Source organism: Cibotium barometz, chromosome 7 (assembly GCF_041138505.1).
Source record: "Cibotium barometz isolate CiBa-2024 chromosome 7, ASM4113850v1, whole genome shotgun sequence".
NCBI lineage: Eukaryota > Viridiplantae > Streptophyta > Polypodiopsida > Cyatheales > Cibotiaceae > Cibotium > Cibotium barometz.
The window spans coordinates 28,229,494-28,241,955 of record NC_141052.1 but is presented as its reverse complement, the minus strand read 5'-3'; the positions used below and the strand labels follow the sequence as shown (position 1 = coordinate 28,241,955).

Genomic DNA, 12,462 nt, shown 5'->3' with positions numbered 1-12,462 from the left:
ATACCCAAAGCCACGGTACGATTTTGTCTGCACCTACTCCCTCTACTACCACCACTACGCTTTTTTGCCAATTTCGAGGATGGACCTGAATTAGGGAGGGGCGTATATTAACTACAATGGTTAACATTACTTAAAGCGTGGTTACACTTTATATAATTTATTTTTATGCAAAAATCGTGCTAAGTGCTTCATGTAAAAAGATATGGTATGACCAAGCTTATGACGTGTGTAATGCCGGCCATGAGCTACAGAGCCTAGATTTACATAGAGCTAAAGAACCAGTTTTAGACCCTAGTTATGAATGGGCGACCAGCCATCGTAAAAAAGAGCCCATGTATATAAGTGACTTAATGAAACATGAAAAGAATACAATCCCATTAGCATAATTAAATCTTCTTCTTCTTCCCTCTTGCTCTCTCGTGGCTATGGTGGGTGAGCTTATGTGTTGATGCATGCTTGCTTGCTTGCTTGATTGTGAGTGTGTGCTTGTAGGTGATGCTTCCTTCTTCCCTTCGTCCTTTCTCTCTCTCTCTAAACTCTCTCTCTCTCTCTCTCTCTCTCTCTCTCTTCTTCCACACATAAAGGCATTGAGATAAGAGTTGAGCTTTCCATAGCTCCTTCTCTCATTGCGGGCCTCTAATTGTGAATGGGCGACCGACCATTGTAAAAAAGATCTCATGTATATAAGTGACTTAATGAAATATGAAAAGAATACAATCCCATTAACATAATTAAGTCTTTTTCTTCTTCCCTCATGGTCTCTTGTGGCTATGGCAGTGAGTTTGTGTGTTGATGCATGCATGCTTGCTTGATTGATTATGAGTGTGCTTATAGATGATTCCTCTCTTCCTTCCCTATCTCTCTCTCTCTCTTCCTTCTTGCACACATGAAGACATTGAGATAAGAGTTAAGCTTTCTATAGCTTCTTCTCTCATTGCTCTCTACCTAGCTCAAGGAAAGCTCCACTTGGGTGACATAAGTGGTGGTGGAGTGAGCCGCTAGCAGCTTCACATCAAGAAGTTAACCCTCTTAGGGTTGGCTAAGTGCATGTTCCCGAACCGACCCTTGGATTTTCTCTTTTCTCTTCTCTTCTTCCCCTCTCATGCAAGGAGAATGCTCATCTAGGTGAACAAGACTCAAGCTACCCCGACAAAGAATTGAAGATATATGCTTAGAGCCTCAGCCACAATGAGATATAGAAAGTGGGACCAAATGAATCCCTTTAATGAATAGATCAAGAGATCTGGAAGTACTCTCCTTTGTCACCATAAACCAATATATGGCTATGAGCATCACTATACAAGCATGACACACCTCTAAGAATCCCATGCATCTAAGGGTTCCTTCCAGAAAACGTTTGTTAACTGCTTTGTCAAAATCAAGCATTAGAGTGGCTAAAGATTGCTCACTTTGTCCCATTCCATTGCCTCCCAAAAGAGAATATATTATTAGGATGTAGGAACCCAGTCTGAGTGTCAATGAATCATATTTTGAAAGTCATAACTACAACCTTATATCTGCTTTTTCCAAATTTTATAAGCAGTCTCAAGCAATGTCATCGGCCTCTATGCTAGATTATATTTTTCTTATCTTCCCCTTTTGGGATGAATAAGAGACCCTCCATGAAGAAAGAGTGCATATTTCTTGAGTTCCACATATAATGGAAGGCCATAATGATTTGCTCCGCAAAAGTCATCCCAAAAACTTGGGTGCAATCTATCGCACCACCACAGTAGGATCCATGTGAATATTATTGTGAGCATCCTCATGTAACTATCTACACTTTCTTTGCTAAAAGATGGACCATGAGTAGCAAAGAAGTGTTGTATTACATTTGCCATCCATCTAGATCCCAAATGATTGTTGAGCATGGTATTGATATTGTGCCTTCTGCTCCATGGCATGCTGCAACTCCATCCTAAGAGTGCAAAGAGTATTTGCAATCCAAAGGGCATCATGATGCTTCTTATGCTCCCTCTAGCAAGGTTGCCAACCTGCACTCATGGTCAATAATCTCATTTCTCCTTTGTAGAGCCAACTTGTAGTAAAAAGAATTGATCGTTTGCAATGCATGTGCAACATTTTGTGGGTCATCAAGATCTTTGATAACTCAAAAGTATTGGACTTCATAGTCCCAATTGCAATGCATATAGATCCTCCCTTATCATTGTGAGAACTAAGTGCACAATTGGCAAACGGCTTACCAAGGATCCAACAACACGAGGAGGAAGAAACTTGGAGTGCAAGAAATCAATCAATATCTCAAAAAAATAAGTTGTTTTCCTTTATAAAAAGGAGGAGGCATGTTAAGATATTGTAGCTATTGTAATAAAAGAAAATTTGTTTTCCTTTGTAAAAAGAAGATGGGTGCAACACTTGAATAGACAAAACCCATAGAGGCTTTATCAGTATTGAGCATTAATTGTTTGGTCCTGTTGGCTATTGTGAGCAGATCCTCAACAAGCATATAATATAGACGACCTTTAAAGCAAGATGGCCGATTTGAGAGATCCTCAACAAGCATAATACAAAGGACCTTTAAAGCAATATGGCCAATGATGACCCACTTTGACACATTGAAGGCGACATTCCTTCATCTCCGAAGGACTAGGAGCGGTACCGAGTCCAAAACAAGTACTACATGACTGTTGTGCATTAAGTAGTTTGTGAAGACTCCTTCCACTAAATTTACACTGAAGCCCTCGATCTTTTTTCGAATGAAGGATGGGACAAGAGCCATCCAATTGAGAGATCGAGATGTTAGGAAACATGTTCTAAGAAAACAATCAGCACTCAAAGGGCTGGGAACCCACCATCGAGCGCATGCATGCGTGCACACGGGGGAGGGGGGGGGGGCAGCACCATCTTGGGTGTATCTGTGCGCACACATGCACATGCACATGCACATGTGTATCGTGCATGTGCTACCATTGCCAAGGACTGAATATTGTAAATGCATCCATACTCGATAGCCAGCTGCTTATTATACGAGGTTACAAATTTGGCGACGACGATTGGGAGGAAAGGAGAGAGGAAACAGTGATGGGAGTGCTTAGGAGCAGACACACAACCGAATAGAAGCAAGGAGAAGACATCATCACAGACAAGGAGGAAGCAGAGAGGTAGAAGGCGGCATACTCAAGTAGGTGGAAGGTATACTCTATGAAAGTGTAGTGTACAATGGATTAATCTTTCTCTAAGGGTATATTCATGAACATAGTCTCATCTACAATTGTAAACATTAGCCCATCTATAGGTTACAGAGTATATGGTGCACAGCAATCCTCTCAAGTATTCTTCACAAGCCTCTATATAGACATTTACCTATTAAATTGTCAAATAATCAATTATAAACCTTTCGGCTCTTCCTTTGATACTAAGTGCTTGACTGGGCCAAAATTGGACCTTTATTGTGTAGAAGCAATGTATATTTTAGCCCAACCACTTTGAAAAACACCCTTTAAATTTGTCATTGGGCTAATATAAACCCCTATTTTTTCTTGGCAGGAAAGCAAAGGAGGAACTGGAGATGTGGGGAGAGCATGAGTAGCAAGGAAAGGGGAAAGCGGGGTTAACACACATACAAGGGAGGAGGGGGCAACACCCAAGGCTTCGTCATCAAGCTTTTGCTTCAAATCAAGTAAATGTTCTTATAGCCTTTAGTGCATATATAATGAGGCACATTTGCAATTTGTAGTACATGACATGACAGGATAAGCAAATGTCACGTTTTATCACACAATGACATCGTTGCAACTTGTCTGTATGCCTAACCGACCGGACCAGCCAACTATGCCCAATTCTAACTCTAAAAGTTGCCCAAGAAGTTTGTGTCTGTCTGTATGTTGTAGAGCCATAACCCTGAAAGATCAAACAAATTCTGAGACTCTCATCTGCATCAAGCATTGATTTACAAGGTGCTGAAAGTCCTCCAAAACAATTCACAGGAACAAAGCAGTCCTCAAGCATAACACAGACCACCTTCAAAGCAAGATGGCCAATGATGACCCACTTTGAAACATTGAAGGCTACAATCCTTCATCTCCGAAGAAACAAGATTAGCCAACTGAGTCCAAGCAAGTACTGCATGACTATTGTGTATTAAGTATAAGTAGCTTAACTACGACATGAAAAGACTCCTTCCACCTAACAAAATCTACAGTTAGCCCTTGATCATTTGAATGAAGGGATGGCCTTGACCTGATCACATTGCCTTGCTTCCAATCAAAGACCCCATATCCCAGAATTGACAATCATGCACACACGTGAACCTGAGGATGTCCCACTTTAATGTTCATCAAAAAGCAGGCTGTAATCCCTCGTGTAGATTGCCTGCAATTCCTGTGCTACATCCCACAATAATAATACATGGATTCATTGAAAACCTAAGAATGGATTTTGCTTCCGTGCATGCTCGGGGATCAGCCTCTGAATCATCTCAAGGGTTGCACCTTTCAACTCTGCAAAGACACAGAATCACAGTGAAACTGTGAATACTTTCAAAAAGTTCTTCCCAAAAAAAAAATACAGGAAGGAAAACCAAATTGGGACAAGACACAGGCTTTTATGTAAAATAGAAAAAGATAAAATTACCGTGAGGTTTGAAGTTGAATAAAGGAGGAAGAGGACGGCCATTTGGTAGTCGGGTATTTGGATCACGAAGTTCATCAAAGAATGGATGAACACAAGCTTCCAACTGCAAAATGTTGAGAAAAACAGTAAAAAGATAGATAGATTTTTCTCTTATCAACACCAAGGTTCACTTTGTATTTGTGAAGTCTACAAATTCACTTTTTTTTTTTGCACGACATACTCCCTCAAGACTGCATATGAGTAGTTTGAAAATTACAGCAGTAAATCGTAAGCTTGGAGAATATTGCAAGAGTCTGGAGACCAAATCAACTGCTTCTGGTGGCATCCTTTTGTGGAAAATCTGTACACCATCAACAATCATCGTGACCTAAATAAAGACTGGGAAATTGGATAGTTTATGCATGTGCATGCTCTCAAGGGGACAAGCATGCGTGCAGACATGTGCTGGGGCACATGTGTGCACACGCGGAATCGCATCCAAACACTCTCTTCAATAGTGGTATGCCAACTGCCTGGACCATAGATAACTGCTTGCAGTGTTCAGGCACTTCTAAAAAGATTTAAGAACAGTGAAGATGTTCACCTTGTGCCAAGGATGTGCTTTAATCTGCGGAAACTTGAAATCTGTATAATTAGGATTCATGCACTTGATTTCCTCACGAGTGGGAGTTCCCAAGACCTGCAGAGGATAAACCAAATGAGAACACCGATTGAAATCAAAGGCAGTCATAGCATAATAGAACTGAAGGCCTTTTCTCAAACTGAGTAAATTGGACGAGTGTATACATGGTCACTTTAAAGGCAAGCACTAAAATGACTGGAAATCAACTCAGAGTTCCCTGCATTTAGGATAAGTGTTCAATGACGCCCACTAAATTCTTTTATAAGTAGACAAGAGGTGTATAAAATAAGGGCACAGAAAGGCATTGCCCATTCAACTTGATTCCTCCCCATCCCACCATTAAACATGTACATAAACCCTCGTGTCAGAGCAGTGTGATAGGCATTCTGTACACACACAAGCAATCAATTAGGCAGACAACCTCAGTGCAGAGTAAGTCATTGCAAGAAGTGCCCCAATGTAGAGAAGGCTTTTGACAATTATATACATTATCAATGCCTGTATGCGATTGTGATCCCAAAAGTAGGCATTCATGTGTTCATGCATGTACACACATAAGCAATCAATTAGGCAGACAACCTCAGTGCACAGTAAGTCACTCAATGTAAAGAACGCTTTTGACAATTATATACATTATCAATGCCTGTATATACAATTGTGATCCCAAAAAGGCACTAGTTTTGTCTCTGCCTCTGATATCAGAGATAAGTAGTAGAGGCTACTGATACGAGGGAGACCATTTCAAGGAGCTAGATTTAAGTGCAAGGCAGGATGGCATCATTATGTATATTCTTATACTGAAGACTATCATAATGCAGAGACTTTGGCAGACTGAACTTCCACTTCTGATCAATCAAACAAAGACTGGATGGTAAGCACATGTTGGGGCAACATACATGGTTTGCCAAACTCGTTAAAGGAGAAAAGTTTGTGTGTAACATTTATTGATGCCTCTGCAGGAATGGGGCTCCATAAGCAGGTTTCAATTAAGATCAGCACAACCCACTCAAAATTTCCCTTGCCTGTCCCCACTTTCATAGCCAGAGACCAATCACATGCACCTAACCTTGGCTGCAAGGCTCAAAGAAAGATGTAAAAATGATCCATAACAGCCTTACAATACAAAGCCTGTCCTTACTGACAACAGCTTTCGAGTTTCACCTACACCTTGGAATTGATCTTACAGTACACGGTTGGTTGCTACCCCATGCATAAACAAAATAGTCTGTATCACCATCAGATTGGTAACAAAAAATTTGTACATGAATTGGGTGGACTGACAGCTCATGCAGAAACTGCAAATCACCTATGGAGGAGAAATGAAGATGGAAGGGGTGGTACCAAAAGAACTCAGATACGTTCTGCATGATGAAGAATAACACAACCGGGCAGAGCATTTGATTGTTGATGGATATTGCTCAAAGAAATTTGCTAGTGCTTGTTAAGATTTTGCAATAGAGCTGCTTCAAGCTGCTTACAGTTTTTGTAAGCAGCAGCAACTGAGGTCGAAAGTGGCAGTGATTATTAACTATAAGGTCATGCTTTCACCACTAGAATAAACACTTACCATTGGTGCATAATACAAGAGCAATGCAGTTAAATTCCTTGCTTTGTTACACATCACAAAAGGCAGATTACCCTAAGCATCAAAATGTATCGAAGAAAGAAGAAGGCATGACAATACCTTGATAATTTCTACTAGTTGATCGACACCACTTTCACCAGGGAATATAGGCTGTGGATCAGCATGCAACCAGACAAGATAAGATGAATGAGACCCCCATAAATAAGTAAAGTTTGCCAATCACTGCGCAAGATTCAGAAGGCAAAGCAAGCTGATTGCATACCTGTCCAAGCATGAGTTCAGCCAAGACACATCCTGTAGACCAAATGTCTATTGCTGTGGTGTATTCCACAGCCCCAAAAATGAGCTCCGGTGCTCGATAATAACGTGAACAAATGTAAGCAATGTTTGTTTCTCCCTTGACCTGGAGCAAAACTTTTAGAACTAGGTTTTGGCTTGGAATGAGAACTGAAATTAAGCTTTAAAACAGAAGAAATGACTCTAAAAGCATTAAAGACACTAACTAGTAGATCTTAATGGCAATCCTGCCTTACCAGAACTTTTGCACTTCCAAAATCACACAGCTTCAACTGGTGGGTGTGGGGATTCACCTGCAGAGAGCACACAAAACCAGGTTAAACCATCCTACAAGCTTCGCTACCTCAGTGTTGAAGTTGTATGATGGATCATATTAGTTAAGCAAGGCCTTGATGTTACGTTAATGATGCTAAAAAATGCTAACCTTATGTAAATTTCTTAAAAAATGCTAACCTTATGTAAATTTCTTATAACTTTCTGTTAATAGATGCATCAAGGGAAAGCTATAACACAATAGTTTGAGGGATTGGTAAGGGCATGACTCCCATATCATCCAGAGGTTAGCAAGATCACTAACCTGAGCAAGTACAATCTTAAGCATAGGTTATAAATTTGCAAAATCACACACAATAAAATCCAGCCAACTACCAAGAGCTACAAAAAAGGGATTTTTTGTGCTTTTCAAGGCATCACCAAAACCAGGCTGCAACTCATGAGTATCCAATATCAGTCTTGCAACACACCTTTGTATTCATCGTGACTTGTATCAATCAAACAACTACCTTTAATGGCAAGCATACATGTTCTAAGCAATGCCACTCTTCACCTCATTATGCAATGCAATATTACCTTGTAAGTTGTAACACACCTTCATATTGATCATCACTTACACTGATCGAATAACTACTTTCAATGGCAAGCTTTCTCCTCTTAAAAACAATCCATCAAAAACATAACAGTCATTGTTGAACCACTCATCATAGTTCTTGATCTCTAAAGGTGTGGTCTCAAGCAAATAAATAGCATGCATGTTGTCCATCACTTGAGAAAGAACGGCATCTCAAAAGCTCCTACTATTGATTCAACCTTGCGCCAATTGTGTAAAACTAACTTGCTACTTTGCTCCATTTTGTCTATGCACTCTGGTGTAAGAGAGAAAATAGATCTCAACTCTAAGCTAGAAAGATTAGCAACTTGGTCCCAAGCAAATAAATAGCATGCAAGTTGTCATTCGCTTGAGAAAGAAGGGCATCTCAAAAGCTCCTGCTATCGATTCAACCTCGCCATTTGTGTAAAATTAACTTGCTACTTTGCTCCATTTTGTCTATGCACTCTGGAGTCTGGTGTACGAGAGAAAATGGATCTCAACTCTAAGCTAGAAAGATTAGCAAATTGACTAAGTGAAATAAAGTCTATTAAGAAAAGACAAACAAGAACAAAGGGCTGGAGTACCAACAGGGCCAAGAAACTAAAGAACTGCCATCTTACTTGGTAAGGTTTGAGCCATGCTTGGGAACCTCCAACTTGAGATGGTGACCAAGAAGCTCTAATGTCCAAAGGGACAAGATACAACGTTGTGTGGATTAAAACAAAATTTACAACACTTCAAAAGTAGGCTTTATACTTGGACACCTAATGTACTTGACCTTCAGGATACTTCCATATAGACTCTTAGAGACTAGGCCCTTTGTTATAAATTTCATGTTAAAAAGTATGCGTGAACAGATTCCCCCCTCCCCACAAAATTGTGCACTTGATGCAAGCTTTTGACACTTACTAAGAGGTTTTGGGGTTTGATGTCTCGATGGCACACACCAAGAGCTCCATGGATGTAAGCCAGTGCCCGGCATATCTGTCGGGTATGACAACAAACATCAATACACACATCACAGATCCTAATGCAGAGATCATGATGAGTCAAAGAAAGCATATTGATTGTCTAGTGAGCAACCTGGTAAACGTAGAGCTTAACAAAAAGGAGTGGCATCCGCTGGTTCATTCGGTTGTAGTGTTTTGCAATCCGATAAACTGTCTCCGGAACATACTCCAAGACCAGATTAAGATAAACCTCATCTTTGTCTGTCGAGGAGTGGAAACAGTGCTTGAGGGACACCACATTTGCATGGTCAAGGAGTCGCATGATTTGAAGTTCACGATTCTTGTAACGTTTATCCTGTAAGACCTTTTTAATTGCCACCGTCTCCCCAGTTTCGAGACATTTTCCCTACACAAAAGAGTTGAAATGTCATATTCCTTCTGTAGAAACCTTTTTGCATTGTGCCACTAATTGCAATTACTGCGTGTTTCAAGCAAGGTGCATACCTGGAAAACAACACCAAAAGATCCAGTTCCAACAACCCGCTCTGCCATGTAGCTGATGGTCTGTGAGATGGATAGAAGATAAAAACATCATAAAACTTCCCCTTTGAGCTTAAAGGAGGGAAAACAAAACAATGTAACCAAGAAAAAGAAAAGAAACGGAAAGTACTTGCTTCGGTTGACCATCACGGCCACCGATAGTGGTGACTATGATGTGCCCTGTTTCAGTGCTATTACCATTGACAACGGCAGCAGCTTCTATGTCCTGCACAACACCAGGCCGGAAAGGGGAGAGGGGGGAGGGGGGGTGGGAGAGAACACTAAACATGAGAGACAACCAGCGGCAAAATTGAATTGATGTTTCCATGGTTAGTTACCACATAGTGGAGCTTAAGAGAGAATGCATTAGGGCTGACTTACCTTGTCTTCAGTGTTCTCATCCCGGATCTTCATCTCGTGCATCTCTTTGGGGAGGTGATCAACTCCGTTACTACTGATAAGTCCTGGCAGCATCTGCTTGTGGGGGCTGATCTGCATGCCACCACTACTACTAGCTTTCACTGCTCCTGCTGCTCCAGCAGGCCCTAGGTGACTCACAGAGGCCATAACCTTGAAAAACAAAACCCTTTGATCCCTCTTTTTGCTGCTGCACACACCAAAAAAGAGAAAATGGGGACTTCAGGGCAAAGTACACATAGCAATAAAGGCAACGGAAGCCATGATGATGGTAATCGATAATTTAGGGCAATGCCATGATGATGGTAATGGGTAATTTAGGGCAATGTTCTCTCACTTGCTCCTTTCACTCTGCCTCTGTCTCTCTGTCTGTGTCTCTGTCTTTCTTTGTATGTGTGAAAGTGTATGTGTCAATGATGGGTGTATAGCCCCGCCATAGCCTGCAGCTGCAAAGTGTTCACGGGCATCATCAGAAGCAAGTGTCGTCTGCGCGAGGAGAATGGGCAGTCAGTCTACCCGTTACACACAACGGTCTTCGGGGGGGAGGACCCCGACTCCTACCTACACTCGACAACGCTATTTCCACTCTGAGTGAGCGTGTAGAGAGAGAGAGAGAAAGAGAGAGGGGGAGAGAGAGCTTCCGGGGGAGGACCCAACTCCTACCTAACGCTGTTTCCACACTCTGCGTGAGCGTGTAAAGAGAGAGAGAGAGAGAGTGTGTGTGTGTGTGTGTGTGTCTGTCTGCCACACCGTTTTCTGCCTTGTGACGTCTCGCACCTTTTCCCGGCACGCAGGAAACAGGGCTCCCTGTCGCTTGCGGCCCCCACCAGCACCCACCCCCAGGCGACCGGTCCCATGCACCATAGATCACTCGCTCTCTGAATGCGGGTCAAAGGGAGGAGAGAGAAAAGCCAGAGAGTCTAGAGAGAGATTGAAAATGGTTGTAGCAGAAGAGCTAGGTTTGTCATACCCCACACGCACAGAGAAGCAGGCGCACAGCTCCACATGAGCTGCGCTTTCGAGGCCCCCAATGCATGCCTCCTGCCGCCCGTCTTGTCCTCCTCACTCCCCAATGCCCTTTGCCTTTGCTAGTGTATACAAATATCTCTTGTACCTAATGTATTTTAGAATCCTCTATGAATTCACACGAGTCCCTTTGTCATTCCACACGAGTTAACTTTTACTTCTTCTTCTTTTCCTTCAGTGGCCAAGCAAACACATTTCTCCTCACACACCATCAAGTTGCATGGGTTCAAAACCCCCCCTTGGGTGCCTTCAAAGTTACCCCAAGGGCAACTCAACTTGCTTCCAACAATCTCTTTCATATGCTCACATGGAGGAACAGCAGATACAAATAGATCTATGCTCACAATCCTTACATGTTCCAAACCCCATTCTACTTGCTTTCAACAATCCCTTGCACATGCTCACATGGCAAATACCCATCTCTGTACACATTAAAAGCTCACAAAAGCCAAGCCATAATCATATCTTCTTTCCAAGCACAAGAGCGACTACATTGTGTAAAGCCACAGACTGTAGATAATGCAGCCACGGTGTCACATGCCAAACTATCAATAGGTCCTTGTGTACTTCCTCAACCCAAGCAACTAATGAATGTCCACCATGAAGACATCTTCTCGTCTTAAACTTCTAATTTAATTGTTATGTTGAGCTCGTAGCTTTCCAATCCTTGAAGTGACCCTTGAAGTGTGATTTCAACTATCTCCTTTTGGCATCCATAAGTTACATATGTTAGGTTGACGATATAGTATCTCAACCAACTAGCATGCTACAACCCATAAGTAGGGACAACTTATCTTGAGAGTTGTATCCATCAAAAGCTTTAAGCTTCATATGGTTAGGTAAGTGGTGGAAGGGAACATGTTCCAACATGATAGAAGCTAAGAGAGCAATTAAATTGGAAATTTTAAAAAAGACAAAGGGATATATAAGCAACTTCAATTTAAACCTTCCTACACACAATAAAGTATAAAGTTGTGTTCATAACACTTTCATTCACAAAGTGGTGAAGTCCAATCACGCCAGGCAAGTTGAGACCCATGGGCTTCATATGCAAATAAACTATCTCCTCTAAGAAAGTTTCAAAATTTATGTTTAAAATCTAAACTTAGTTCTAGCATGAAAGAACATATGTTCTAAAAACCAAAGCATGTTTATAGCAACCATGAAAAACCATTGAGTGACACTTCGAATTGTTTATCCATCTCATTGCTCATATTCTATGTTTAAGAGAAGTTTATTTAAAAGTATTCTTGGATGTATTAGAGGCACTAACGTTCCCTTCATCTTACATTGGGGTAAACTATAACTTTTAACTTGGCCAAAGGCAAATACAAAAGTTTGTGTTTAGTGCATATGCATCAAGCATCACCATGAAGTTGCATGGAAGTGACCCTTTCTCCCTTCTATCTATTTTACAAATGATGATCAAGAATATCATGCCTTACATGGCTTAAGCCATGCATGCATCCCTTGATATGGTGAACATTGTGGGCCCACCAGCATGTGCACCCATCGATTTCTCCTACTCACTCTCGACATTTGCATGTGTCTCATGAAGTTTGAT

At 41.4% G+C, this 12,462-nt stretch overlaps 1 protein-coding gene across 2 annotated transcripts; it reads right to left on the bottom strand.

Annotated features, from left to right (window-relative positions):
* Positions 1-4,067: 4,067 nt before the first annotated feature.
* Positions 4,068-11,280, bottom strand: LOC147636852 (shaggy-related protein kinase alpha-like). Of its 2 annotated transcripts, none has more exons than XM_086800413.1 (13): positions 10,210-11,280; positions 9,837-10,062; positions 9,586-9,681; positions 9,420-9,479; positions 9,049-9,321; positions 8,875-8,949; positions 7,334-7,390; positions 7,063-7,203; positions 6,900-6,950; positions 5,177-5,272; positions 4,850-4,933; positions 4,594-4,696; positions 4,068-4,460 (listed from the first exon to the last, which is right to left on the bottom strand). In XM_086800413.1, the coding sequence occupies exons 2-13, from the start codon at positions 10,020-10,022 to the stop codon at positions 4,375-4,377; spliced, it is 1,308 nt and encodes a 435-aa protein (XP_086656539.1). In that variant the 5' UTR covers positions 10,023-10,062; positions 10,210-11,280; the 3' UTR covers positions 4,068-4,374. The 2 variants fall into 2 exon arrangements, with proteins under 2 accessions (XP_086656539.1, XP_086656540.1); XM_086800414.1 differs by having other exon boundaries at positions 9,837-10,059.
* Between the last annotated feature and the right edge of the window lie 1,182 nt (positions 11,281-12,462).